This window comes from Fusarium sambucinum, chromosome II (genome assembly GCF_050947815.1).
Source record: "Fusarium sambucinum isolate potato_lamoka chromosome II, whole genome shotgun sequence".
In the NCBI taxonomy this organism is placed as follows: domain Eukaryota; kingdom Fungi; phylum Ascomycota; class Sordariomycetes; order Hypocreales; family Nectriaceae; genus Fusarium; species Fusarium sambucinum.
In genome coordinates, this window is record NC_139293.1 from 7,098,612 (window position 1) to 7,125,689 (window position 27,078).

The following is a 27,078-nucleotide window of genomic DNA, read 5'->3' on the forward strand; positions in this document are numbered from 1 at the left end:
TGACTAGGATTATTATACCATGGCTGTCTTATTTTGTTCTATACTCATGGTGTGTGTATTATTCGTTACACCACCTGAAGGTGTAACTTAACATCGTACGCGAACGCAACAGCAGTTTCCTCCCATCTCAACCACAAATTCAAGTCCCAAGAGGGTGAGGGAGGGAATCATTCCTTTTCAGCTCTCTTCTCATCATGTCCCGGAAAAGCCACCGCCGATCTCATCTGCGGGAAACCGTTAGCGCCTTCGCTTTGCCAAGTTACCGAGTAGGGGGAAAGCAATTTGTGTGCCTGGGTAGTCTTTTCAGGTGCAGCTGCACAGTAGCGTCATGGCCGTTGCTAATCTATCTTGGCTTGCCAGCCCTCTCTAACAAAAAGCCACAGGGAGACTAATAAGAAAGCTCACACTCTGTCGTCAGCGCCTAAGCTATCGCGGGCCCTTTACATCATTATTCTATTGTATCCGTACGCACGCCTCGAATTTGTTGTCATGTTGCACCGACCATGATAGTGTAGGTGCACAACTTTGTTCTTGTGATGGATGACTATAACTAGGATCGGACATTACAATACCTGACCTGACCCTGTCTTCTGCTAGGGCCCCTTGCTACTGGCCCCTGTTAAGTGAGATGACAAAACCCTGGCTCTTGGAGATCGTCTTCACTAACGGATGGTTAGGCGAGCTGAACCATGCTCATTTGCGTAAGCACCCAGACCTTGGTGTTTTGTTTCACGTCACGTGACACAAAACAACTTCATCAGGCTTGATTTGAGGAAAATCGAGTTTGATTCAAGTCTCAAGTCGTGCAGGGATTTTCTACGCACCGACTTTACGTGGTCGAGAATAGAATCCCCAGTACTACCATAGTTCATCATCAAGCCGTGTTGTGATATGCGCCTTCTAGCTTCAGAGCCTGTTCGGCTTGTTCAGTCACACGTTATCAAGAGGACTCCCTCGCATGTCAATCACCCTAAATCCACCCGCGCATGTACTCGCCAGACTATCTTGTAGCTTGGCTTCGAATCATACTCCCGAGCCAAGAGTAAAGCAATTATTTAGAGCATCTCCAATTAAATGAAGGCTGCAACCTTTGCAGCTTCTTCCACTGCCAATCATGAATGTTCCCCCATTCGAAGGGAAAATGATGCCCATCTTCCTCCAACGCCCGTAAAATGCTTCGACTATCTATAACCCCTTTATTCTAATGAACAAATTGCCCCTCTTTACCGTTTCTTTGGTACGAAGAGACTTGGCTTGGCCTTCTTCCGAGATGGCGGTGGTGGACCAGGTGGACGTCTGGCTTGCTAAATCTGATGTAAGTCAAATGTCTAATTAAGTCTTGTAGTCAGTTACTCATCGTACCTGGCGATTTCCATCCAAAGACTGTCGGTGGCCTTGATTTGGAGATTCAGTCGGGATTTTTGGGCTAGTAGGTATACAGGCAGGAGGTGGTCTTTCGGGAGGCACTAATCCCATCACCGACATTGCCGAAGGATCTGTGGGGGGCCTGGGCGGCCGGGGCGGCTTCTGCCCAAATTTGCTCATGAGACCGCTGCCTCGAACTTTGGTGTCACTCGCTATCTGTATAACCGTTAGCTGATAGACGAAAGAACTGTTAAGCCTTGTTAACGCACCCTCTTGGACAATGGCTGATTTGTCTCCTGCCCCTCGTGTGGCCGCTTCTTTATTTCTCCCCCAGATGTGCTTGGCGTATGAATAACAGGAGGTCCAGCGGACCGCGGTACAATTTCTGTTTCATCACTTCCTCCAATGCCAGGTATCCGTGGCGCGGGTGTTGATTTCTGAGCTGCGACGCTATTCGGCGAATTCGACCGAGAAGAAGGCACCGAGGACATTGCGTGTGATGCATCTCGGATCACAACCTCTCGGTCTTGGATTTTAGGTGGCAGAATGTAAGTGCCAGGCCTGGCCTTTTCCAAAGGTTTCCTGAACATCGACAAGATGTCACCCTTCGTGTACCGATCTCTGGACTGAGCATCTTCGATGAGCTTCTTCCAGAACTCGCCTTGAACAAGTGCTCTCGAGTCTCCAAGAATCCAAAGGGACGACTTAGCACGAGTCAGACCGACATTCATACGCCGGATGTCAGTCATGAAACCAATACCACCTGTAGAACTGGCACGAACACATGAGAAGATGATAATCTCACATTCACGACCCTGGAATGCATCTGTCGTGTTGAACTCGATAATGTCCGTGATGCTCTCACCATATCGCGATCGGAAACGGTTCCTCAACTCATAGAGCTGGGCCTTATAGGGTGTGATGATACCAATTTTGCCTGTTAGGTCGCACTCTCCGTATTCGTTGCTGAAGCGATCGTACATTTGCATGGCGACATCCAGCTCCTTGGTGTTGACTAGAGATTGTCCCTTGTGACCTCGCGCCTGGACACCTTGTACATCAAAGAAGCGGTAAGGTCCAAGTAGCGCACTCTGATGCCATGGCTGTTGTCGGAGTTCATGCATGTTTTGGCCATCAGCAAGTTGCCCTTCGTAGAACTCACGACTAGGGAACATGCTAATTTCAGGGTGCATACGGTACTGCATGTCCAGCAGGTGAACCCAGTCGGGGTGGTTTTGTTGCATCCGGACGAACAAACTTTGGTCGTAACCAAATTTCGCTGCGGACTGGGAGAGGACTGTGGGGGGCAACTGTTTAGGGTCGCCGACAAGGATGCACCTGTAGCAACCATACTTGAGGGGGATCAAGGCACTCAGCTCTACACACTGAGCAGCTTCGTCAATAATGACCGTTTCAAATTCGACATCCAGGTTTCGGAACATTTCGTGGCCGCTACCACTCAGAGTAGCGCATAGTACTTGGGCATTATTTAAGATTTCTTGCTGGACTTGTCGGCGGCGTAGTTCCATCTCTCGAGCTACCGAATTGCCGCTGCTCTTGTCGGCGTCGATTTGCTTTCCGATGTCCATCTGACGTCGTTTCAACGCATCAAACTCTCGGGAGTGTTTGTTGTAAGTCGTTCGGTCCTCGTGGCCTTTTGATGCTTCCATGAGAGGTCGAAGGACTGCTAGTTGCTCTTTGATCTTTCCAGCATCCTCGTGAAGCTTATCACGGTCGGCCTTGGCCTTGTCCTTGGTTTGGTCGCTCTCCATGCGGGCCTTGACAAGCTCGTCCAGAGTTACATCTCTAACAGCGGCATTGATAGCGTCGCTTCGACCAAGTCGTAACACGTTGATATTCTTGGTCTTGCCTGATATTGTCTTGACTCCAGCCTTCAGTCGCAGCACTAGTTCGTCTACAGCAGCGTTGCTGGGCGCGCAAACAAGAAGCTTTTTGGATCGCTTTTGGTTGATTGCCGTCTGTGGGCCAGTTGGTCGTACGGGGACACCCACAGGGATACCTTGGTTGCCAGCTTGGCTGAGTTGTTCAGAGAGTAAAGTGCCAACCATGGCAACGATGGTCTTGGTTTTTCCAGTGCCAGGTGGACTACTTGCGTCAGTTTTGAAAAAGATTGTAATAGAGCAACTTACCCCTGAATAAGAGTAAAACCATCATTGTCGTGCGCACCCAAAACAGCCATAGCTTGTCCATGGTTCAGGGAATAGTTTTGCATGCAGTTGCTAATCTTCGCCTCATCATATCGAAGAATAGGAGACGGCTTCGCATTCAGAATCTCGTCCATCAGATCGTAATACTGCAAGCTTTCCAGAGCAGCATACTCTCGCTCGATTGTAGTCATGTTGGTAATTTTCACTCCAAACACGCTTACGTTAGGGGTCAGTACCTGTGTCATAGGGTTGTTTCGAGAAGCCACACGGTATGTGATCTCGATCAACTCTCTTTTGTAGGTGATACGATGAACTCTGGCCAAACAATGTCGAGCTGTCTGGTCTCCCAACGGATTTTCAGCTTCGGAAACGAGGAGAATATCCCCCTCAGAAACACCACGTTCCCGGTTCTGAACCACGGGCATCGTGAACGTCGCCTCCAGGTAGCTGTCGACGCTAGCACGACTTGCAATCTTCATGCCGAAGGCTTGGGATGTTATCTCATCCTTGGCTGTGACGAAAGACCGCCAGGCTTCTGAGGCTAGTAGTGGAAAGAAGGTGTCTTGATAAGTTTTGGGGTTTGAATACTTGGTAGCAACCTCGGATGCAACTGGGCCCTTCGGGGGATCGTTACCGCCATGGAAGATATCCCAAGATAGGATGGTGTTGTGCAGTCGGTCCATAGGCGGAATCAGTCTGGCTCTCATCTCTTTGACTGAGCGCTGTTGTCTAACCTTCTTAACCGGTCTACGAATCATATCTTGCATGGCTTTTGAAAGGCGTTTCTCGGCCTCGTCCATGGTCTTCAGACCTCCGGTGCTTAGGGCAGCGAGTTCGTTATCGGCATCTTCTTCGTCCTCTTCGTCCTCATCAGATTCTTCATCCGAACTGTTGACCATTATCTCGCTCTTGCCGTGGTCTTTCCCGCTGAGGCCGAGACCAAGCAAGCCTGAGCCCTCACCAGGTACAGTCTCTCCTCTGAGAGCCTTAGCCTTCGCAATGGCTGCAGCATCACGCTTCTGCTTTTCAAGCTTCTCCTTCTGTCTACTCTCTTTCAGAGCGGAGATAGCTTTCTGGTCAGGTACCTTCGACTTAGACTTGAGCATAGCGTTGGTCTTTGATTTGGCTCTTGCCTGTTCTCTAGCTTTCTGGGCGTCCAGCTGCTTGAGTATGGGACTGTCAATAGATCTACTAAGGTCATGCACATCATCACGGTTAGATCTGGATGATGGTGTTGTGATGGTGCCACTGGATGAGGTCCCAGATTTTGACCAAGCATCGATCTTGCTCTGCTTCTTGACAGTATCTTTGGGTTTAGACGATGGTGGTCCCTTCTCAGCGAATCCCAGCTGGAAGATTTGCACCTCCTCGTCCGATTGTCCAAGAGCTTGGAGGAGCTCTGCTCGTTGTTGGTCGGTCATATTGGTCGACCTAACATACTTTCCAGGGATATTAGTAGGCAAGCAGGCATCGGTGATGAGCTTGCGGGATGCTGGGGCAATTTCAAGCTTGTTTTCCCGGAGTCGGGTCAGAATTTTGCAGATGACTCTTACGGTAACATCAACAAGCCACTTGTCCTTCAGACGGATCATGATTTCCATGCCAGAAAAGTACTGTTTCGGTGCACCAAGGATTGAAGTCATGGTGTCCTCTTCACTCTTGCTGAGCGCCTTGGAGATGGCAGAGGTAATCAAGCCGTCTTCCGCAACCAAAGCTTCAGCAAGTTCCATGATCTCTCGGCAAAACTCTGTCATGACAGCGTTCTGGATGTACCGAGACCATCCATCGATATTCCTGCATGCTGTAGACACAAACCGCCATTGTTCGTTCCACCACCGCAAGACTTTAGCAGCTGACATAGGCTCAAGTGTTTTGACCCGCAGAACTCCAGATATCGGATCAGTCAATCCGCGAAGGATGTCTCTACTCATGTTGAGAATAGGCCGAATAGGCCCCCAGGGGTAAGGCGGTTTCAGAACTCGTTCTAAGGCCCATACTATGGACGACAGCGTTTGGTCGGGGTGAAGCTGGGACATCTGTTCAAAAGCGCCACTCTGGGATAATTCTCCAGTCCAGCTTTTAAGCAATTCAGAAGCTGCTTCAGCAAGCGCCGATTCTCCGTGAGTCGATAGCGCTATAGTTCCCTGAAACGCCAGTCGGTCATTGAAAAGAGTATTCAAGTCTGTGGCGTCCAATTCAGATACACGACCGAGTAGATTTCCAAGGATATCCACCGTTTCGCTTAGGGATTTGTTGAAGTTCTTGCTCGAGTCACTCAATTGATCGTTGCCCTTCAGAGCTCTGACTTGCTCAACACCAACCAGTGGCTCCAAGGACAAAATGATATCTTTAGCGAGGTCGATCTGCTCACTTGACACATCAAACATCTCAACAACACCTTGCCAGAAAACCTTAGAGTCCCTGATGACGGCTGCCTGAAGCTGTTTTCCATCGAGACATGCTGAATACTCTTCTGCAAATATCTTCATATCGAGTTTCATGGCAGTTTGCATAGCCTTCCTGGCCGCGTTTGCCACTTGGAAGGTCTGCCAACCCTCCCGTTCTTGCCCAGGTGCACGCAGGTTTCGGAGGATGAGGTCTTTGTATTTCATAGGTAGGTTAAATGCGCAACAAGCGTAGAGGTGAGTGGTACCGGCACCGATTTTGGTCTCCTGGTCAACAAATGTAGACATAGTGAGCTGCAATGCATCGAACCCAGCTCGAACGCAGGCCGCACGACCTGGTTCTCCTATAGTCTGATCCTTGGCAAGTGTCTCGAGTAGAGTGTGCATAAAGCCATCACAAGCGTCATATCTATGATCACGCTGGATAGACTGTAGCCATGGGTTAACCCAAGAGGTAGGGAACGGTGCGTCGGATGCGCCACTGTCAAACCCAGTCCAGCAGTTGTCCAGTGATTGACGGAGTAAGTTCTTGTAGACTCGACTTTTCAAGACTAGATCAGGGATAACAGTAGGCCGAGCATCGCCAATGACGTCCCAAAATGCCCTGGGCGCTTTCTTGAAGAAATTTGTCAAGACAATGATGTTGCTAACCAAGACACTTTCTGCTGGACAATCCTGAATGTGACGAAAGAGAAGGTCGTATATACTCAAACTCCCGGGCTTGAGCTCTAGGTTCCGTAGGCGTTGAAGGATGACATCTGCACTCAGCGTTCTCATTATTTCTGTGAAGCTTTGCCAGAACTGCTCAATATCGGGCCATGACTCTGGGACGAGCGTGTCTCTTCTGCTGATATCGTCAATGGCTCTTGAGAGGCCACCACTAACAGCCCAGTCGAATTGGTCGAGCGTCATGGAGTTGCTGTCGAGATTCTGATAGTTGCTTGTTGCCCATGTGCGTCGGTCTTGGTTCCTGAGGTCGAAGATGAAGTATGTCATTCCCGGCAGGGGCTCCTTGGTTCCAAGTTTGAGTCCACTCTTCCCTTGGAGGCGCTGGAAAACAAATTGAAATGTAGTCCGTCGCTCTGGATCCTCCATGTAGGGCATGCAACACAACGCCTCATAAACAGCAATGTGGACCTCTGACAAATGTTCGCCAAGCTGTGACTTCTTGAAGGTAGAATAGGTTGCTATGATAGTCTCGATAGTTTTCTTGGCCCATTGCAAACTCAAGTCGATCCGCGTGATATCTTTGCCTTCAAGCATGGACTTGATTTCGGCGGCAACATCTTCACTCCACCGATCCTGGAACTGTTGCAGAAGAGGTCGGCGGTTCATGTGCCAGTTGTAGACACAGTCTGCGCAGTGTTTTAGGCAGGTGTTAAGCCGGTCTCCAAGCTGCTTCCCCCATTTTCCTTGACTGTCTAGATCAAATCCAAAGATCAAGCAGTTCCAGTACGTAACTTCCAGGCGCACTCGTCCTTGTTCGATTCGTTTCGTCTTTTCCTCTTCCGAGATGGCCGATTCAGGGTCATGTTGGATCCTGTAATTTTCGTTGTCTTCGTCGTTGATACGAGGGCACAGCAGATGGCATTCGTTGTCAAAGGCTTGTATTTTCTCGTACCACTGAGTGAGTTCTTCGTGAAGATCCATTATGAAATTTCTAATTTATTGATGCATTTGCGCATCTCTCGGGATCGTGTCTGGAACAAGGCCTCGGGGTTTTGAACGGGATAACAGTAGGGTGATGGGTTTCGCAGGTGCGATGCGACGGATATGCGAGCAAAGGTTTTTGGGCCGACTCTAGGTTCTCGTTTACGGGCGGTGCCGTGGATTTATTGGTAGTGCGAGTAGTCGTCGAATGGTTGGGAATAAAAATCTATGTCGGCATTGAAAGGTCGTTGTTGCTAGGGGCACTTCCAATTTTGAAATCAAACAACCCGTTGGAGGGTCACTAGCCGATGGCGTTGAGAAACAAAGGAGTGATGAACTGGAGAGAAATGAGTCAATGTAATTGAACATGAATTGTAATGCCCTCCCTGCCAATACCTTTGTCCTGGTTGGCCGGCAAATGATGAGGCTGCGATAGGTGATGAAAGAAAATGCAGGGGACTGAAAAACAGTAGGATAGTCGAAGCTTTGAGTTGAGCGCAAATGGAGGCGAGCAACCTTGGTCCTAGTTTCCAAGCTTCGACGCGCTTGGTTTGCCGCGTTTCTGCAGGGGGTGTTTAATGAATGATGTGGGGTGTCTTGGTCGCTGAGCAGCCACTTAGGTACTAATGGGTGCCTGTTTCTGGGCTGTTTGAGTTTGCATGTAACTACCTAGGTTGAATCCCTTCTCTCGTCTTGTTCTCTCACGTCTTTGTGCTCGTGCTATGGGCACATTTAGAAAACCAACTACACCAAGAAGTTTTTGTATAAAGTGTATGGAGAAGGTTGTAAAGAAAAAGCGAAAAGGACGTAACACAGGCTCTTTATACATAGGCCCAAGACCTTATCTTATCATCTGCGTCATGCAGTTAATCACTGTCCTTTACCTTCGACTGCTTCTTTGATCCTCCTTTACCTCCATATTGCCGTTTGCCTGTTCTTTCCATGAGCTCATCAAGTGGACACTCCGATTTATTCCATTCCTCACTTCCCTCACTTGTGTTTGCTCTACAGCGAATGCAGCTTCGCCCATGTTGAACAAACAGCTTGTGCAGCCCATATTTCAAGTGGTCAGGTATGCGAACTTCCAAGTGGCTGAACGTTTGATCTCGAGTGGCTTTCGGTGGTATCCATTTCAGCCATCCGCTGATGCGGTGCACATGGGTATCAACTGCGAAGCTGGGTTGTTGCAGACAGAAGAGGATAACGCAGGATGCTGTCTTGACACCAATGCCGGGGAACTTGGTGAGGGTCTGCATAGCTTTCTCCGGAGCCATCCCGTGTATATGGTCCAAGGAAAGAATCTCTTGGTCTGTCTTCAAGATCTCCAGGTCTTTTTGACCCTGTGTCTTCCCATCTGCCCCAGTGATTCCCGATGCTTTACCTCCGCTCTTCTCTTCCAAGAAAGCCTCTCGTCGCTCTGTATTCTCTTCATATACCAGCTCCAAGATTGCTTTGATATCTTTGCCTTTGACCTGAGCTAGACCGCCGGTTTTGATAGACTCAACAATGGCAGGAAGAGGAGCAATTCTGACCTTGTTCCAGTCCACACTGCCCTTTCCAATACCTTTGTCGACAGTTCCAAATGTGCTCACCAGCCCACGAAACGCTGCGCTAGAATTGCGGTTGGACGTATTTGCGCTTAGGCGGGTTCTAATCAAAGCGTCTAGGACAGCTGGAACTTCTCCGCAGCCTGAAACTTCAAGAGAGGGTGCTGGTATCTTCTCGGGAGCCTTTGCCTCTCCGTGGATCTTGGCCAGTCGACGATAGACTTCTTCACAGTCTTCTTCCGATGGAGCTTCCCACTCAGGAAAAGGTGTAATACCGGGAGTAAGCCCATATGGGTTTTCCTTGGTCTTCTTGACCGTTTTGCGGACTGGGATTTCCATCGCCACATTGGCGTCTTCATCCTCATCTTTGACTTCCTGCTTAATAGAAGAAGATTTGCTCGACTTCTTGGCCTGTGGTTTCATGCTTGACTCCTCGTCCGACTCAAAGTACGAGGATTTGGCGGCTGTACGCCGCGGTCGCAATGACCGCCGGGTTACAGACTTTGTCCCCTGTGGCGAAAGCGGATTCAGAACTTCGGATGAAGCATCTTCTACCTTTATGCCCTTGACTGACTCCGGTGAGTCTATTGGGGGAGTAGGTATTTTCCGGACATTCTTATTAGTAGCACGAATAGGTCCGAGGTTGTGTGGAAGTTCTTCTGGGGACTCGTCCTTAATCTCGGTTTTGGCATTCTTCTGCTTCTTCGCTGAGGTCTCATTTTGGCTTTCGGCCCCACGCTTACGCAGCGTCCGTGCAGCCATGATTGATTTTGCTGAATGGATATAGATATTAAAATGATAATAGGCTTGGTGTGGTGTATACTGACTGTAAAGGGTGTTCGGTAGTACAAAAAGCCTGGCGGTATATGGCAGGCCTCTTATCATCACCAAGAATCAAGCGAATTCCTTATAATCAATAATATAAGGTCGCTCGTTCTGCCATATAGTGCAATTTCAACACCTTTGTAGTTGCTTTTGCAATCATGGTTGATCGCATCAATGACCTCAACAGTCGAAACAAGGATCGCCGATGCTATCCACTCTGCCACTCCATTAGTACGCCACTGCTTGACGTTGCCCTGACTAACCTTATTAGGTACCTAGATGTAGATCGCTCGTGTTAGACTACCAATCCGTGTAAGCCATTCTACCCTGTACCAGGTCTCATCAAGTGTTAGAATCACATAATAACTAAAAAAACCGTTGCTTATTTCTGGTACATTTACTAGAGCCCTGTCTTGATCCATGTTGAGATATCTTAACACTATTATATTTGTCCTACTTGTAGTGGCGATAGAATACGGAATTCAATTGAACCACCTTCAGTCCAAAGTTGTAACTAACTGAGGTATCTAGGCTAGATGACTGACTGACCTAGGAGTTCACCATCGGGATGAAATGTTGCCCAACTGTCTAAAGCCTATTCATTTATACATTCAGCAAATAGATGATCGGAAAACGCCACGCGCGGAGTACTGTGCAATAGTTTTTACCGTGAATTAACAGGAAAAACCTCCCGAGCAAAAAAAAAAAAAGAAAAAAGAAGAAGGGAATGTTGACAAAATCTGAAGCAAACACGCTAGCAGGATGGTGACGTTGATTGTAGACTTTCACCCGTCATGTCAGAGCTCTCATCACGGCTTTGGGTAGATGATATCTGCTACACAAAGGCATGCCGTAACATTGGCATAACAAGCATTCAATAATCCTTGAATTTAAAAGTTGTCGCATATCGCACACTTACAGTGGGGCTTTACAACGCAGGACCTGGTTTGCAGTGCCAGCGAGTGCTACAGACGTTCACATCTACGGGCATGGATTAAACCACTGTCTGCAGCACTTAGCTGTAATATTGGAAGTGAACTGGTGTATTGAGGACCGCAAGAAGGAGAATCCGTCTTGGGACCAAAAGGCTGCTTATTAGCCCTCGTATGGAGAGTATCAAAGTACCCGTGGAGCTCTTCCGTTGTTCGCACTTAAATATGGAAGGTGTTTGCATGCTACTACATCGTAATTATTGTAATATAAATCTCACCTTTAAACCGCAGTGTTTGATTTACAGTCCTATGACAGATTAAAGCAATCTAAATAAGAATAGTCCATATCTCATACCGCACGAGCCATGTAGTTAGAGTTATCAAGAATAAATTGCCCTTGGTGTGGGGGAGGTTTTTGTATACCTGCATGCACGTAGAGTTTACCTCTCTCAACTTCTTTTCCGACCTCACTTCACCACCTTCCCTCTACACCAACATAATTTCTTTTTAGGCCTCGCCAGAAATTTGCTGCTCTAAATATCGCTCACTGAAGGTACGAAACTGCAATTTCTTTCTCTAGATGCAATCACATGAGGCTCACACAATAACACAGACATTCTTTGCTCTACTCTGGGTTAGCCTACCTCGCACAACATGGTGGTTACACATATTGACCTCGAGCAGCGAGAAGTAATGGAGGAGGTGATATTTTTGACCGAAAGACCCACAGGGTTTCCAGAACACAGGAGGCGTTTATCTTCATGTACGCTCGATGGCGTTGAGACTGCCGAAGCCGTTGATTACGAGGAGATCATCGATCTCACTGCAGATCTCACAGGCCTACCACTCTCTCGTCAAGGCGAGCTTCATCTGGAGAAAATACAACTGCTCAGTGCCACAGTACAAAAAGAGTCATTCATCCGGGTCAGAAAATTTCTTTTCGGTAAATACCATGTCAAGTTTGTTCTAGTCAAGGCAGTGATCCGATGCCTATCTACAAACACGATCAAAATCCGCGGCATTCCCTTTATCAAGGCTAGTGAGGGATACTCGAAACCCTACAACATGATGTCGAATGAAGTTTGTATGCTCATTTACCAAGATGAAGCAAAACATGAGGAATTCGTGGATATCAACCTCTCCGATATTCTCCAATCGCACCATCTTATTACCACAAACGCCGAATTTCCCGAATTCAACCCTCATTACCCAGAAGAAATAGACCGCCCAAACAATTACTACACACATCTAATCTGCCGCTAGAAGCTGGAGGTTTGCTTTGTCGGACAAGGGTGCCGCAAGAGGCAGGTCGAAGAGGCATTCATCCGCATACACTCGAGTGAAGCAGACACACAGTTCAAGGTTTCCGACGAAGTGCTACGAAAGCGATGGCGAGGCAAAACGAATAAAGGAGGGTCTTGGATCCCTTCAAACATGGGCCATCCCATCGATCTCGAGTCCGACACTGAAGATACCCAGACTCGACTCGACGGACAAAGATACACAATGTTCGACTCATGCTCCGGCGCAGGAGGGGTATCGCGAGGCGCCCTCATGGCAGGATTTAAGATCCAGTATGCTATTGACAAGGCCCCGGAAGTATGGAATACCTATGAGACCAACTTCCCTGATACTGAACTATTCCGAATGCCCCTTGATGAGTTTATTTCGCAGCCTAACGTTGACCATAAGAGAGTAGATGTTCTGCACTTTTCTCCACCATGCCAATTTTTTTCTCCTGCACACACTCATGCGTCTATACATGACGACGACAACATTGCCGCGCTCTTTGGATGCAATGAACTGCTGCAGAAGCTGCGGCCGCGCATTGTTACCGTGGAGCAGACGTTTGGTCTCACCCATGACCGTCATGGAGATTATTTCAACGGCCTCCTTCATGACTTCACGCAGTGGAACTACTCATTCCGCTGGAAAGTGGTCAAGCTCTGTACCTGGGGCGCAGCGCAAGATCGGAAGAGACTGATCATAATTGCTTCTGCGCCTGGGGAAAGACTGCCACCACTCCCAATGCCGACGCATGGGGAAGGATCTGGCTTGTTGCCATACAACACCATCGGCAAAGCTCTTAGGGGAGTTCGACTTGGAGACGATCTTCATGATCCTGATAGGGTCCAACAATTTAACCCTCCACGCGCCCCATATAATTCCGAACGCCTTGCAGGAACAATCACCACTAGAGGAGGTGACGTTTACTATCCGGATGGGTCCAGAAAGCTGACTCTGCGAGAGTTTGCAAGCCTTCAAGGATTCCCAAGGTGGCACTTGTTCTTAGGGAATATCACATCCATCAAACGACAGATTGGCAACGCCTTTCCGCCAGTCACTGTCCGTGTGCTATACAAGCACATAGAACAGTGGCTCCTGAAAGAAGACGGCATGATGCCCTGTCATGATCGAAACATCATTGCCATAGAAGAGGACTCCGAGGACGAGTCACGCCGCTCCCCAGAGATGATGGAGGTAGACATTGAGGAGAGAAGCAACTATGACCACTGTGTATCTGAGACGATGGTGATTGACTTGACATGATGACCAGGATACATATATTGAAGTGGCAGGATGGCCGCTGGATGATTGAGAGACGGAGTACCTGTGAAGACGCAGAGACGACTTCATTCAGAGACGAGTGGTCTATGAGATGGCCAATTAAGAGCCAAGTACTGTAGCAAGCCATAGGTTGCTGCTGTTGAGTTGGATGTAGGGAGTCGGCTATACAGATTTGTAGTTGTTATGAAGTAATGCTGATTGTATTGGCAAGTTCTTTATTGATATGGATGGGAATAACTGGAATATGACGACCTGTTTACCTAGGTAGGTAATTAGGCCAATAACATCAATCAATACGCCGTCCATGCATACTCTTGTGACGAGTGAACGCACTCCTCTGCATTGAAGTAGGACGGATCTAGTTTATGTATTATATGATCGCTATTCCTCGGCTCCTCAGCCACGAATTTGACGATGCAAAGACTGTGTAATATTCGCATAGAATGTGCACACGAGCATTTACTAAGTTTGCATGGTTAGTATAGAGCGCCCATTTATTTGTAGGTGACTCTTTGATAGGTAGTAGGTGGGTAGGTACTAAGGTAGGTAGGTAGGTAGTGAATCACTGCCGACTCAACGCGGCACTCTCCTTAAATTTCGTACGCCGCACTCTCTTCCGCCTTCCTCCCTTCTCTTTCAATATACTCACAAAGAATTGGCTCCTGTAGCTGTCAATCAATTAGCAGCAAAGACCGCTAACAGGGGCAGCAGCGTTGACGGCCGGCAGCAACTGACGACTGGCAGCAACAAACGGCAGGCGCAAACACTCCTCACTCCTCACCTCCTCACCTCCTCACAGCACGGCTGCTGCCTAAGTTGTCACCTGCCCGCACATTTCTGCCCTCTCAATTTCTTTCTACTAGTTTGTCTCCTTGGCTCATCACTCTGCAGCATTTTAGAGATTCCTCACCCAACCCTTTGCTGGAGACTGGCATGGTGCTTTGCGCGAGTGACAGTCAGAGCTATCTTCTTGAAAAAACCTTTCAGAGCTGTTCTTTTTGCTCAATATTTGTCAATATTGCACCTCTTTTCTGCGATCAATTCTGGCCCGCTCAAGCCCTGTGAGGCCCATCTGCCACAGCCTCCTGTACTCACTCGTCACATACTGAAAACACGATTGGTGTTCGCACAGTCGCACAGGTATTTCATGATGCCCGCGGCAATAGCGCCCGGCAAGATTGTGGCCGACAAGGTGAGTGCAAATAACTCCCGATGGCGTTGCGTTCAGTGCCTTTCTAATTCCAAATAGCCGCTCCCACCACTCTGCGTTCTATCAGAGTCGACTTATGTGTACCGCCATGAGCAGGGGACACTCATAGAACAGAAAAATGAGTTGGATATCTTGGTACGATTCAACGAGCGACGAACACCATTCAAGGCCTGGCCTGTTGCTCCTATTCCCGGACTCGCTACCTCCTTCCACACCTCGTGGCTGGTTCTCGTGGTGATTCCGCAGCCATCAGAAGTCATCGTATTTCCGAGCCTTGATGACAACTTCCACGTCGATTTCGAGAGCAGAATCCAGTTACCAGATGGAACGTACTCTCTGGTTAATCTACCTGCCACCCGCATCGGTAACCCATACGAAGATGCAAACCACCTCGTTAGCAAGGGAGTTGCAAAGTGTGCGGCCTTCAAGGTCGACGTGTGCAGATCGTGGAAGAATGAGGACGGAGAACAAGTGAGCCTTGATCTGATGTCATCAATGCAAACTGCTTCTTCTCTCGACGATTTCGAAAATCTCTCCCTAGACGAGTCGAAACATCAGACAATAACTATCACGTGGGATACCTTTTCGAATACGTTCGAGGCCGAGCTTTCAGCACTACGCCGGCTTACACAGGGGTGCCAACTGGAAAGTCGCCAGGTTGGACAAAAGTCCAAGGCAGCTTTCGAAATGATCCTTGATCTGAAAGGCTGCGACAAGACCTATTTGGATCTCCATAGTCTATTCCCCCATCTGAAGAATCCTGACGCTTTCGAGCACAGGATCAGGTACACGATCCTCCGAAAGTTTCGTTCCTTCAACAATGATCACCGTGCCGCCTTTATGGGATTGAAGAAAATCCCAAACGGCCTTTACTTTGTCAACGGGTGCCCTGGTGCAGGCAAGACGGAATGGAACATGGTTGTTTCTGCCCTTCTTCAATCAAAGCGACGCCCTGGAGCTAAAAGGAGAAGTCCGATCCTTTTCTTGGTTGATCTCAATAAAACGGTCGATGATGCAGCTGATCGCTACTACACCCTCTGCAAAGAAGCTGGACTGAAACTGAGGGTTGTTCGAATGCATGGTTGGCCATATGAGATCAGAAACAGCTCGAAGTTGAATGCTAGCACCTCTGAAGACGATGACGGACACGGTGCGGACTTTACTAAAAAGTTTCTTGCTACGATGAGTATCAACAAAAGCATTCACGTAGGACGCAATCCCAACAAGGCGCCGACCCTGGACGAAGCGGCGTGGGAGTACTACGAAAAGCACAAGAACGACGGCTTCTTGGCTCTAAAACGAGTCCTGACCCGAATGGACACTGGAGAGGCATTGGGCAATGATAACTGGAAGACCCTAAGGGGCCAAGTCACAAAATTGTATACAGCAGTTTTGCGACAGACCGATTTCATCGCAACAACACCCGTAGCAGCATACGGTGGATTCTCGAAATATTTCAAGCCAGAAATCATCTTTATTGACGAAGCTCCGCATGCACGCGAGCTCACCACCCTGATACCTGTTGCTTATTTCGAGCCTCTTGCCTGGATATTTACCGGGGATGTTAACCAGACCCGTCCCTTTGTCAAAAGCGGCGATTTGCGGGATACCGCTAAACAAGGCCTCGAGTACAACCCGTATGCAGAGCAAATGCGACTCAGTCTGATGGCCAGAGCGGCAAAGGTTGGAGCGATCAACAGCTCGCTTTTAATCAACAAGCGGGCATACGGCAACTTGCAAAAGTTGCCATCCATGCTCTTTTATCACGGACGGATGATCTCTGGGTATTCAGCAACAAAGCAGTTCCCGGAAACAGTTGGCTATTTGCGTACCTACCTCGAAAGACTTGGTGGTGGAAGAAAGCTGAAAGAGAACCGAGCTGTTGTTGCTCTCTCGAAAAGCAAAGAAGAGATGCAATGTCGCAGCTTTTGGAATCCCGTGAACCACCAATGGGTCGTGGGACAGGTTCAAGAACTACTCCAAGACCCAGATTTCAGATGTGTCACAGACGCTGAACAGCCGGGGAGGATAATGATACAGACTCCATACAGCGTTGCGATGCGTCAGTACACTTGCTCGGTCAAGCAGTGGCCCGTCGAATGGCAGGACAGGGTCGAAGTTTTGACTGTGGACAGGGCGCAGGGGAACCAGGCAGATGTGGTTTTTCTCGACATGGTCCGAACAACCCGACCCGGGTTTATGGATGAGCCACAGAGAATGAATGTGGCCATTACTCGGGCACGACAGGCCGAAGTCATACTAATGCATCCCGAAATGACTTTCCGCCTTCGCGCTGGGATGCGGGTTCCAACTGATTACACTTCGAAAGTATGGAACGACGCAGTACAGGATGACCGTCTGTTTGTGTTGTAGCTCTGAGTGAGAAAGGAACGATGTGTTGATGGATATCGACTACTCCAGAATGGAGATGGCAGTTGCTTTGATTGTAGAACCATGCACTTGAGCTAGTTTGGTTGGTATTTCGGATTGGGTGTTGTTTTCGATTCCAGGTAGTCAGGAATTCCCGAAGGCATCGGGTGTGGAGGTGTTCATGTTTTAATTTCGCCGTATGACACTCAGTTATGCAATATACAAACGACAGAAAAGTTGCCCAATTCTTCATGACATGAAGTTAAAACAAGATACTAGTCCCGCAATCTAGTGTCTTGGAAGCCACCAAGCCACATGTGATCAACGAATGCCAGCAGGAAAGGTAGCTTGGCAAGCTGTGGGAGCCTTGCAGAGTAGCCTTGAATATGGATACAGGGCCTGCTACATTGGAATCGTCAAATGACAATAGACTTTGAGACTCTAGAAAATAAAATTACGCTCATGTGCAGAATAAAGACCGAATGACGTTATGATCGAGTCAGTACATGGAAATTGTAACTTAGTGGCCATGGGATGATGAATATCTAAGAACGGGCTGTCTGAAGATGTCAAGGCTGCGTGCGGGAGCTGATAGATCGATGGCTAGGTAGTTAATGTTCCATTTGTGATGGAGGAAGTAACCACGTTTCTCAAAGATTGTGTACAGACCGCTGTATGTTGGTCGCTGCACCTGAAGGGTATAGTTCGTGCCAGTCATTGCTCGCCTAAGATCTATTCGCTGTTGATGGAGTGGAAGTCATCTATCATGGTCCCATCCTGGGTTTGGCATGTAATGCTGGCGACAAGAGTCTGGCCTACGATGTGTACATACCTATATAAGTACTACTCCGTACCCACTACTAAGGCAGTCTGCAACTTAAACAGAGGTCAATTGTAGCGATATTCAATGTTTCACTAGAAGCGTACAATCAATAAAGGTAACTCTTGAGTGAGAGGTATTTGAGTACCTCCTACTCTGTACCTACCTAGGTAGGTACCTATACATGGTACATGCGGCTTAAGCTGCAACTGCAGCACAGCACAGTATTCCTATGTAGATACAGAGTACTCTGCTCCTTATCCGCACCTAGTGTCCTGGTTCACTTGATCTTTAAAACAGGTTCTTTTTATAGCGCTTGCCTGCAAATTGTCATCTACATAAATGGGGCCTCTAACTAGTTCAGGGACCATCGTCTCCAACGAAGGACATCAGGGGTGAATGACACTAAGTCGAGATGAGTGTGGCTTAGACTGCGGAGCTTCGGACGGTACGCGGGGACCTAGGTCACTCCCTGAACCAATCAAATCTCGCTTGTGTGAGCTACTCTTGTTATGGGAAGTTGAAGGCTCTGGAGGTGGCCCTGAAAGGCGCGACAAAAAGTGATTGTCAGAGGGTGCTTTAGGTAGGTGCGCTGTGCTGACGACCACCCCCGGATTTCTTGGTCGTGCCATGCCGTTGCATCTCACCCGTGCATAGTAGTTCTCATTCTCTTTTCCTTTGCTCACGATGTCATTAACAGAAGCTAAAGTGATCATCCCTTGATAATCGCTCCATCTTCGATTCTCCCACTGGACCCTTGGATAACGCACGAGCCTTTGACTGACTCCAGATCGGTTCCTGCCGTGTCTCGCGCGACTGCGACGGCGGCCTCCCAAGACTCGGGTCTCCAGTACAATACCAGCCGCCTCGCCCAATAACCAAACCATCAGAATACGACAGAAAAATAATCAACGCTCGAATTGCCGCTCCAAATTCTAGTTTCCATCAGCTCTCGCCAGCTGCTGCTGGCTACTTTCCTACTCGCCACGCAAGTCTTCAAGCCCGGCGGGGTCCAATTCGATGGATATATTGCGACATCCAAGTGCGAGGAAGAGCCATGTGACAGGCCGTCTCGAAACAAGAGGAGTAGTATCCAGGAGGCAACTGAGTGATGGGGGGATCGCTGGCGTTGTTGTTGGTGTTATCGTCGGCCTTGCACTTGTAGCGCTCTGTTCCTATCCCTTCATTATCCGTCGAATTAGACGCCGAAGGCAAGACCATTCTTATGGGCCAGGCGACGCGAACGACCCTGAGACGGGCGAGGCTCCTACAGCTGGATCTTCGCCCACCGTCGATCACCAGCGACGCTTATCTTCCCAGGACTCATTCAAACCCTCTGGAGAGAACACGCGTGGAGGTGTGGACGGATCTGTTAAGGATTTAGATTGGGCTCCCCATGATGCTCTGATACAGCCCAACGGACAAACACAACCATTAAATCAACCTAATACTGGCCATGGACTTGATACCAACTTACCTGCACAAAGCTTTAACGACGCTCAGCCGGGTTTCGACAACTCGATACCACGTTCGGCGCCATTTGGTATCGATGAAACATATCATGAAGAATACATGCCCCAATCCATTGGCGATGCACACGATGGAACTCTCAATGGAACCAGTGCAGACTACTACAGTCCAGCCGTGCCTTCGGAGGCCTTCGGCATGTTCACAGCTGAGGAACCTCGCCCTGAGCCCCAACGCTCGTGGTCGCGTGGAAGTTCATTGAAACATAACTTGAAGCAGATGTTCAGTCGAAAGAGTACGCGTGACCAATCCTTCAGTTCACCAACGTCGTTGTCACTTGCTGAAGGTCCTGAAACCACAAGAGCTGCTCCTTACACCGCGCAGGACGTGCCTCTTCAGCGGATCACCACAGCTGGAGACCCGACTGAATCTCCCACAGACATCACTGCGCCAGCTGCCGACTTATTACCAGTACCTCAACCTGCACAGGCCCTGGGTTCGCCTATCACCTTGCCATCTACCCTTCCCAAAGACGCCGTGTCAAGTTCTCCAAATTATTCACCAACCACGTTCAACTTCAACGCATCTCAGTCCCCTCCTAGCCACCCTGCTCCCGGTACTGTGAACCCGATGGATATGATGCCGGCTTCAACGGAAAGCGAATTATGGCACAGAACAAACTATCAACTATATGTAGCGCAATCCTCACCACAACAAATGCATCCATCAATGGGGCCTGGGGGAAACGAGGGGCCTGTCGATTCACCCTCACCATTGGCGCTTGCTCCTAATACTCCCCAACCTCAGCCTCAACTTCTGCCCGTCATCCAGTCACCTACGCCCACACAGAGCGAAACTGCATTGAAGAAGGAAGAGCCCGACGAGAGCCAGGATATCTCCATGTCTGATATTCCGTCGAATGACCACTTGAGTCCTTTGCCTGACAGCAACGTCCGACATCAGAGCTACCCCTCTGATGCATCAACTCCTCAGCCCGGACCTGCATCCACTAACCCTTCATCACTAAACACTCCTGCAACTCAGCTTGATACACCCTCTCCTCATTCTGGTGCATCCTCCTACCACCGTCCGAGCGTATCACCCGGTACCGGTGCCAGCAATCTGTCGCCCAAGAATGGCGTGTACGCGTGTGACGAGCCTGGCTGTCACCAGGTCTTTGACCAGGCACACAAGCTCAAGTAAGCCAACATTCGCCAGTGTCAATTGCGCCATACTGACTGCCTACAGACACCACCAGCGCTACCATACAAAAGACCACAAATGTCCTTACCCGAACTGTGGCAAAGGTTTTGGAACCAAAACTCATCTTCAGCGTCATGTCAATGATCGACATGAGAGGAAGAAGAAGTTTCACTGTGCAGTTCCAGGCTGCGATTATTCAAGACAGGGTGGGAAGGGATTCCCCCGCAAGGATAACTGGAAGCGACATATGACGAAAATCCACAACATGGATCAAAGATACCTTCCAGACCCCGTGGAAGTTGATCAAGATATGGGAGGCACATGAAGATACGTGTAAGAGGCGAAGGCTGAAGTGTTCGTTTTGCGCCCTTGTGATATGCGGCCAGCCCCATCTGATCATCACTCAGCGTTTCTCATTTCTTAATAGCGAGCCGGTTTTAACATTCTTTTCGTGTTGGCACATTCGGGTACTAGAAGTTTAGGGTTCATCACAAAAAGCAACGTCAGTAGACATGCAGGGCTATCGGCGTTTGGTTGTGGGAAAGACGAATTCGTCTGACAGAGGACGAGCCAGACGTGCTCGTTCTCGGGTATCTATTAAGTACGGCATTGTATACCTGACCTATTTCAATGAAAAGAGTGCCAAGGAGCACCGTATTCTTCATCAATGCAGCCTCATTAGCTTAGCTCTTTGATGATTTTCCTCACCAGCTTCTTCTGTTCCTCAGCATCTAGATTTTTCTCATCCGTCTCTTGTACCGCCCTTCCTACAGCAATAACTGCCTTCACGCTTTCGCTGTCGACCCAGAACTTGCCATTGCGTCCTGTTGCGGTCTCAAACTGAAGACCCGCATTGCCAAGCTCTTCTAACACCACAATACGGCCTTCTTGCACGCTCTTGGGCATCATGAGACGCCGGGCCATCCCAAGTGACACGTTGTATAGCATACCGCCTGTTAAAGGGCCCAGACCTTCAGACTTTCCTGTTGATGCAGACACACATTCTATCTCTGGGTCCATGTGGCGATTGGCGAGAGCGACACGTGCGTACACGAGTGCACCCGCAGCGAGCTGAGGGCGAGTCTTCTTTGTAGCACCCTCGAAGGAGAGCTGTGGGAGTTGTGCGGGTGCGGTATAGTCGGAAAGAGTAACGAAGAAGAAGTCTGCAGCGCTGCGCTGAATCGTTCCGATGACGAGTTCACCGACACGTGGAGTGTACTGCCGTATATTAGCGAAATGTAATTGATCAAGGAGATTGGGTGCGCACCCTCCCTCGAGCATTCTCTACCCGAATCGCATTCTTTTGCCGATCGGTTACGAGCTGACCAGCGAGTGTGGGAATGATATCGTTAGAAGGGACATGTCGCAGACCAGGGCCGAGACGAAGAGGTTTCTTTGGATGCGAGGGAATGAGAGATGGGTCAATGCTATCGCCCGGTAATACAAATACAGTATCGGATGACATTCTGTGATATTTTTGTTGTTGAAGTATCTGTAGTGAATGAGAATCTTACAAGCTTGAAATGTAATGCGACAAGCTTCATTCACAGCCTTGTCGTCAAAAACATTGAGTAGAAGCGGCGTAGTGGGGCACTGATAACGATAAGATGAAATACGTATCGGCTGTCGTTGATCGGGGTATTCGAAAAATTGACCGCTAGGGGCGTAGGAGGCGAAATCAGCTGGTCAGTCTATGCATTGTAGACCAAGCATCTTGAACTATTTATTTTTGCTTCCCAAAACAGGTCGGGTCAACATTTCTGCTCCCCACTAGCCGCTTAGAAAAATGTGGGCAATTAAAGATTAGCGGGCAGTTTTTTTTTCCCAGTCTCTGCGGGAAAAGAAAGAACCCCCACTACCATCCATCACCAAGTCGCCTTCCAAAACTCGACACTCATCACAACCTTCTTTTTCTTAACTCAACAAGGACGACGAGTTTTGATCAACCTCCTTTCTATACCCCAATTCACGAATTCCTCTTCCGACCGACCCTATGAGTGATAACGCTGGCGCTAAGGGCCCCGAGCCTGGTGATCGAGTTGCCATTGGCATCACCTTTGGCAACTCCAACAGTTCTATTGCCTACACTGTTGACGACAAGGCCGAGGTTATTGCCAACGAGGATGGAGGTATGTCTTCCAACAAGAAGGAGAAGAGGCTTTCTGAGAAAGAGGTCCTCTGCACTTTCTATGGCGTAGTTTGCTAATAAGTTTATTTGATAGATCGACAAATTCCTACCGTTCTCTCATACATTGACGGCGACGAGTACTATGGTGGTCAAGCTAAGGCTTTCCTTGTTCGAAACCCCGACAACACCATCGCCAACTTCCGGGACTTCCTCGGACAAGAGTATGCAGCTGCATTTCCACCTCGCATTGACCTCTTTGACCAATGTACTAACTAGGACCTCTCAGGTTCAAGTCTATCGACCCTACCCACTCTCACGCCTCCGCTCATCCTCAGGACGTTTCTGGTTCCGTTGCTTTCACTGTGAAAGATAAGGCCGAGGAGGATGCTTCCAGCATCCCCGTCTCTGAGGTTACTACCCGATACCTGCGACGACTTGTCGGTTCCGCTTCCGACTACCTTGGCAAGAAGGTCACCTCTGCCGTTGTCACTGTCCCCACAAACTTTTCTGAGAAGCAGCGAGAGGCCCTGATCAAGTCCGCCAACGAGGCTGGTCTCGAGATCCTCCAGCTCATCTCCGACCCGGTTGCCGCCGTTCTGGCTTACGATGCCCGTCCTGAGGCCAAGATCGAGGACAAGATCGTTGTTGTCGCTGACCTTGGCGGCACCCGATCTGATGTTGCTGTTATCGCTTCGCGAGGTGGCCTATACACTATCCTTGCCACTGCTCACGACTACGAATTCGCTGGTGTTCACCTGGATAACGCCCTCATGGAGCACTTCGCCAAGGAGTTCCAGAAGAAGCACAACATAGACCCCCGAAACAACGCCCGCAGTCTCGCCAAGCTCCGACTCGAGTCTGAGGCGACCAAGCGAGCTCTGAGCCTGGGTGCCAACGCTCAATTCAGTGTTGAGAGCTTGGCTGAAGGCTTCGACTTCTCTGTTACTATCAACAGAACAAGATACGAGATGGTTGCCCGCAAGGTCTTTGAGGGCTTCAACCGACTTATCGAGAGTGTTGTCAAGAAGGCTGGTCTTGACGTGCTCGATATTGACGAGGTTATCCTGTCTGGTGGTACTTCTCACACCCCTCGCATTGCCAACAACCTTCGCACTATCTTCCCTGAGACTACCGAGATCCAGGCTCCCGCCACCAGCGTCTCTGCTATCAACCCCTCTGAGCTCCTCGCTCGCGGTGCTGCCCTCCAGGCCTCTCTCATCCAGGAGTATGAGGCCTCTGACATTGAGCAGTCTACCCACCTTGCTGTCACCACCGTCAAGCACATCTCCAACGCCATTGGTGTTATCACTGTTGGCGCTGACGGCGAAGATGTCTTCACTCCTATCGTCGCCCCCGAGACCGCCGTTCCCGCTCGACGCACCGTTCACATCCCTGCTCCCAAGGATGGTGGTGATGTGCTAATCAAGATTGCTGAGGGTAACACTCACATCAAGGTGACCAAGCCTGAGCCCAAGGCGAAGGAAGAGGCGAAGGATGACTCTGACTCTGACTTTGACGATTCCGATGAGGAGGATGAGGAGACTCGTGAGAAGATCTGGAAGATTGGAAACACACTTGCTGAAGCCGCTGTTAAGGGCGTCAAGGCTGGTGGCAAGGTCGAGGTCACGATTAACGTTCTTGCCGACCTGGGTGTCACCGTTACAACCCGTGAAGTCGGTGGCAAGGGTGGTGTGCGAGGAAGCATTTAAGAGTCTGGAATTAATAGACTCAAAAGCAAAGACTTGATTCAGAAGCCGCAATGATTTTTATGAGTAGGCATTTAAGGTGGATGGATATCCAAAAGCATGGGTTTATTGGTAGATTCTAGAAGACACTATAGAGGGTCGTCGGGATGAATTAAATGAAACTTTCCAAAGATAGAAGACAATGTATTTGATTAATTATTTGTGTTGATTGGCTCGTATGCGATTGTTCGAAGACAGCAAGCGACCCGTGTTTCCCCAACTCCTGGCCATTCAAATGATACTTTACATGACCTGATCGCCCGGTAGCCGCCAAGCAACCAGATCGTTCCGCATATCATTCTCCTTGACCTCGCGAGCCCCTTTATAATTCGCTTCCCGCATGGGATCGCTGTCGAGCGTCATGGTGGACGTCATACTCGCCATACTGCGCGCATGGTCGAGATGGCGCTCGTGGATGCGGACACCCTTGCGTCGGTTGGACGGTGTGACTGTGACGGTAGAAAAGCTTTTATCGCTTGAATTACTTGGTGTACGCCTATGTGAGGAGCCATTTGGACCGTTGTTAGACCGGTGGCGTGACGGTGATCGATGGTTGTGGCCGTGAATATGAGGGTGAAGGAGGTTGTGAGTTATACGACGGACGTCACGGGTTCGAACGGTACCACGGTGGCCAATATCGTCGTCGTCGTCATCATCCCCATCCGTGACGGGCGAGGCATTATGCGGCTTCGTTTTCCAGCCGTTGCCGCCATTAAAGATGTCGTCGATGACTTCCTCTGCGGAATGCTCTTCGGGTTGACGGCACCATGAAGCAGTAAGGACACTCCGGTAGAGGTCCTGAAGCTCCGCAGCGTCGCGTGGTTTTGATAAGTTAGGTACGGTAGCAGCTATGGCTGATCGAACTGTTAGCCGTGGCATGCATGAGTTATGTGTGGTTTCACTTACGTCCAGCCTCGTCTTCTATCGCCTCGCCCATGATACCGCCGATACCACCAAACACAGGGGCGGTCTTGAGAGGCGGCGCTACATAACTGCGTTCACCGTCGACTTGAACCATGAGAATGCTGATTTTCAAGGTACTGTTGACTTTACTTTCTTGCATGAGATATCTTCTCACAATGCCATCTTCAACAACATCGGAATCACGACGTGGTCGTGATGTCCCGGTGCCATGTGAGTTGACACCAAAACTGCCGCTACGCATGCGACCAGGCGACGAAACATCCTTGACAAAGGCTTCGCTCTCTTCGACATACTCACTGAGGTTGAGGCGAACGACACCGAGTGTGACTTTTTCGGCTATACCAAACTCCTGAATAACCTCGAATTCCATAGGACACTCGGCAAGGTGATTGTTGCGGTCTATTGATATGCGAATGCCGGGAACTGCAGTGACAAAGCTGTAGTCGACTCTATGGTTGGCGATTGGGCATTTCTGAGTGCGGCCGCGGTGTTCCGCGGTCATGGAATGGGAAAGGTGCCATTTGACAAATGATTGACCGGAAACAAGTGGCACGTTGTTGAGGTCGTATATCTAACAAGCATGAGTCGATGCCCTCTATCCAAATTACTGGCTGTAGATGGGAAAATAATACCTTGAGATGGAGGTCGAATTTTGGCTGTAGAAGTCAATTGGTATAACGGTGAGTGATGGCGGGAGGGAAATGCTAACCTTTCGCGCCTTGCCGACTTCAGGTTTGAGAAAGCCCATGTTAGTAGAGGTTTTGAGATACTCTCTGGTTCAAGAGTCCGCCGTGACCAAGATGTAGATGACTGAATGAACAGTTGCGTTGATAAGGAGCTCGCTTGAGCGTGGTTGTGATAACACCCAGTCTTTCGTCAGGATTTTCGTATGTAGGAAGGAGTATCAAGACTATATAGAGCATAAAATTCGATCGGGGATATCTTTGGTCATATAACTATGCAGTGAAACTCTAATCTTCTTGGGGCTGTGGCTTACTTAAAGAGGCCATTCTTCTTCTGCTGTTCACGCTTTGACTTTGGCGAAGGCTTCGGCCTTGAATTGACAAACGGTTCCAATTCTAGTGGACGCCGCCAGTGGCTGGCCCGAGAATGCGGTCCCCTATCGTGCTGTCTGGTGGGCCGTCTACCCGTAGTTTGTAATCTTAGCCTGTAGTTTGCAGTATGTGAAGTGTGGAGGGTACAGTAGAGAAATGGGATGATAAGTAGGTAGTTCGTGACAATAAGAGTATTGCAAATCGTTCGACTTATTACATGTAAAGGTATGATGGAGATACCGTCACATGTAATTCTGGGTTGGCAGTTGGTACGAATCACATGGAAAGATGGTAGCCCCTGTGGTCGTCATGACGCCGCAGATGATATGGTTTTTTGGAGTTGCACAGCCACATGAGGCTTATGGGCTTCTGGGTTTCCTCTCCCTTGATTTTGAGGAGAAATCAGATCCGTTCACATGCAGGTCATTTCTGCAAGCTTGAACCCGACTTGACGGACAGCCACCGATGCACATGTTTCATGTAGAAAGGGAATCCTGAGTCGAGTTTCGGGAAATCGTTCTCAATGTCTTGGAGTGTCGTAATGCATATCTTGAGCTGCTCTTACTGCCGCTTCATAGCACAGACGTGACAGAACACAATAAGGTAGTGCTCTTTGCTGTGATAGAAATTGCCTCTCTGCATATGTCTCGAATTCCGTTGAATCTACCAACTAGCTCAATGTGACGATTTAACAAC

The 27,078-nt window shown here is 49.1% G+C and overlaps 8 protein-coding genes across 8 annotated transcripts; 4 read left to right on the top strand and 4 right to left on the bottom strand.

Annotated features, from left to right (window-relative positions):
• Positions 1-1,223: 1,223 nt before the first annotated feature.
• FSST1_009277 (SEN1 N terminal-domain-containing protein) lies at positions 1,224-7,588 on the bottom strand (the record flags this gene model as incomplete). Its single annotated transcript, XM_083226236.1, has 4 exons — positions 1,224-1,304; positions 1,363-1,581; positions 1,635-3,471; positions 3,516-7,588. 4 exons carry the CDS (start codon positions 7,586-7,588, stop codon positions 1,224-1,226), a joined length of 6,210 nt encoding a protein of 2,069 aa, XP_083085238.1.
• Positions 7,589-8,454: 866 nt separating this feature from the next.
• On the bottom strand, positions 8,455-9,897 carry FSST1_009278 (DNA glycosylase; the record flags this gene model as incomplete). The annotated part of the gene is made up of 1 exon (XM_083226237.1): positions 8,455-9,897. One exon carries the CDS (start codon positions 9,895-9,897, stop codon positions 8,455-8,457), a length of 1,443 nt encoding a protein of 480 aa, XP_083085239.1.
• A 1,649-nt stretch (positions 9,898-11,546) lies between these two features.
• Positions 11,547-13,442, top strand: FSST1_009279 (S-adenosyl-L-methionine-dependent methyltransferase; the record flags this gene model as incomplete). Its single annotated transcript, XM_083226238.1, has 2 exons — positions 11,547-11,972; positions 12,156-13,442. 2 exons carry the CDS (start codon positions 11,547-11,549, stop codon positions 13,440-13,442), a joined length of 1,713 nt encoding a protein of 570 aa, XP_083085240.1.
• Positions 13,443-14,610: 1,168 nt separating this feature from the next.
• On the top strand, positions 14,611-17,043 carry FSST1_009280 (P-loop containing nucleoside triphosphate hydrolase protein; the record flags this gene model as incomplete). The annotated part of the gene is made up of 2 exons (XM_083226239.1): positions 14,611-14,652; positions 14,710-17,043. 2 exons carry the CDS (start codon positions 14,611-14,613, stop codon positions 17,041-17,043), a joined length of 2,376 nt encoding a protein of 791 aa, XP_083085241.1.
• A 1,837-nt stretch (positions 17,044-18,880) lies between these two features.
• On the top strand, positions 18,881-20,855 carry FSST1_009281 (uncharacterized protein; the record flags this gene model as incomplete). The annotated part of the gene is made up of 2 exons (XM_083226240.1): positions 18,881-20,526; positions 20,576-20,855. The coding sequence occupies 2 exons, from the start codon at positions 18,881-18,883 to the stop codon at positions 20,853-20,855; spliced, it is 1,926 nt and encodes a 641-aa protein (XP_083085242.1).
• A 353-nt stretch (positions 20,856-21,208) lies between these two features.
• On the bottom strand, positions 21,209-21,995 carry FSST1_009282 (exosome non-catalytic core subunit RRP40; the record flags this gene model as incomplete). Its single annotated transcript, XM_083226241.1, has 2 exons — positions 21,209-21,748; positions 21,798-21,995. 2 exons carry the CDS (start codon positions 21,993-21,995, stop codon positions 21,209-21,211), a joined length of 738 nt encoding a protein of 245 aa, XP_083085243.1.
• Positions 21,996-22,523: 528 nt separating this feature from the next.
• On the top strand, positions 22,524-24,367 carry FSST1_009283 (ribosome-associated complex protein SSZ1; the record flags this gene model as incomplete). Its single annotated transcript, XM_083226242.1, has 3 exons — positions 22,524-22,659; positions 22,753-22,879; positions 22,945-24,367. The coding sequence occupies 3 exons, from the start codon at positions 22,524-22,526 to the stop codon at positions 24,365-24,367; spliced, it is 1,686 nt and encodes a 561-aa protein (XP_083085244.1).
• Positions 24,368-24,646: 279 nt separating this feature from the next.
• On the bottom strand, positions 24,647-26,075 carry FSST1_009284 (uncharacterized protein; the record flags this gene model as incomplete). The annotated part of the gene is made up of 4 exons (XM_083226243.1): positions 24,647-25,257; positions 25,310-25,898; positions 25,960-25,983; positions 26,037-26,075. 4 exons carry the CDS (start codon positions 26,073-26,075, stop codon positions 24,647-24,649), a joined length of 1,263 nt encoding a protein of 420 aa, XP_083085245.1.
• Positions 26,076-27,078: the final 1,003 nt, after the last annotated feature.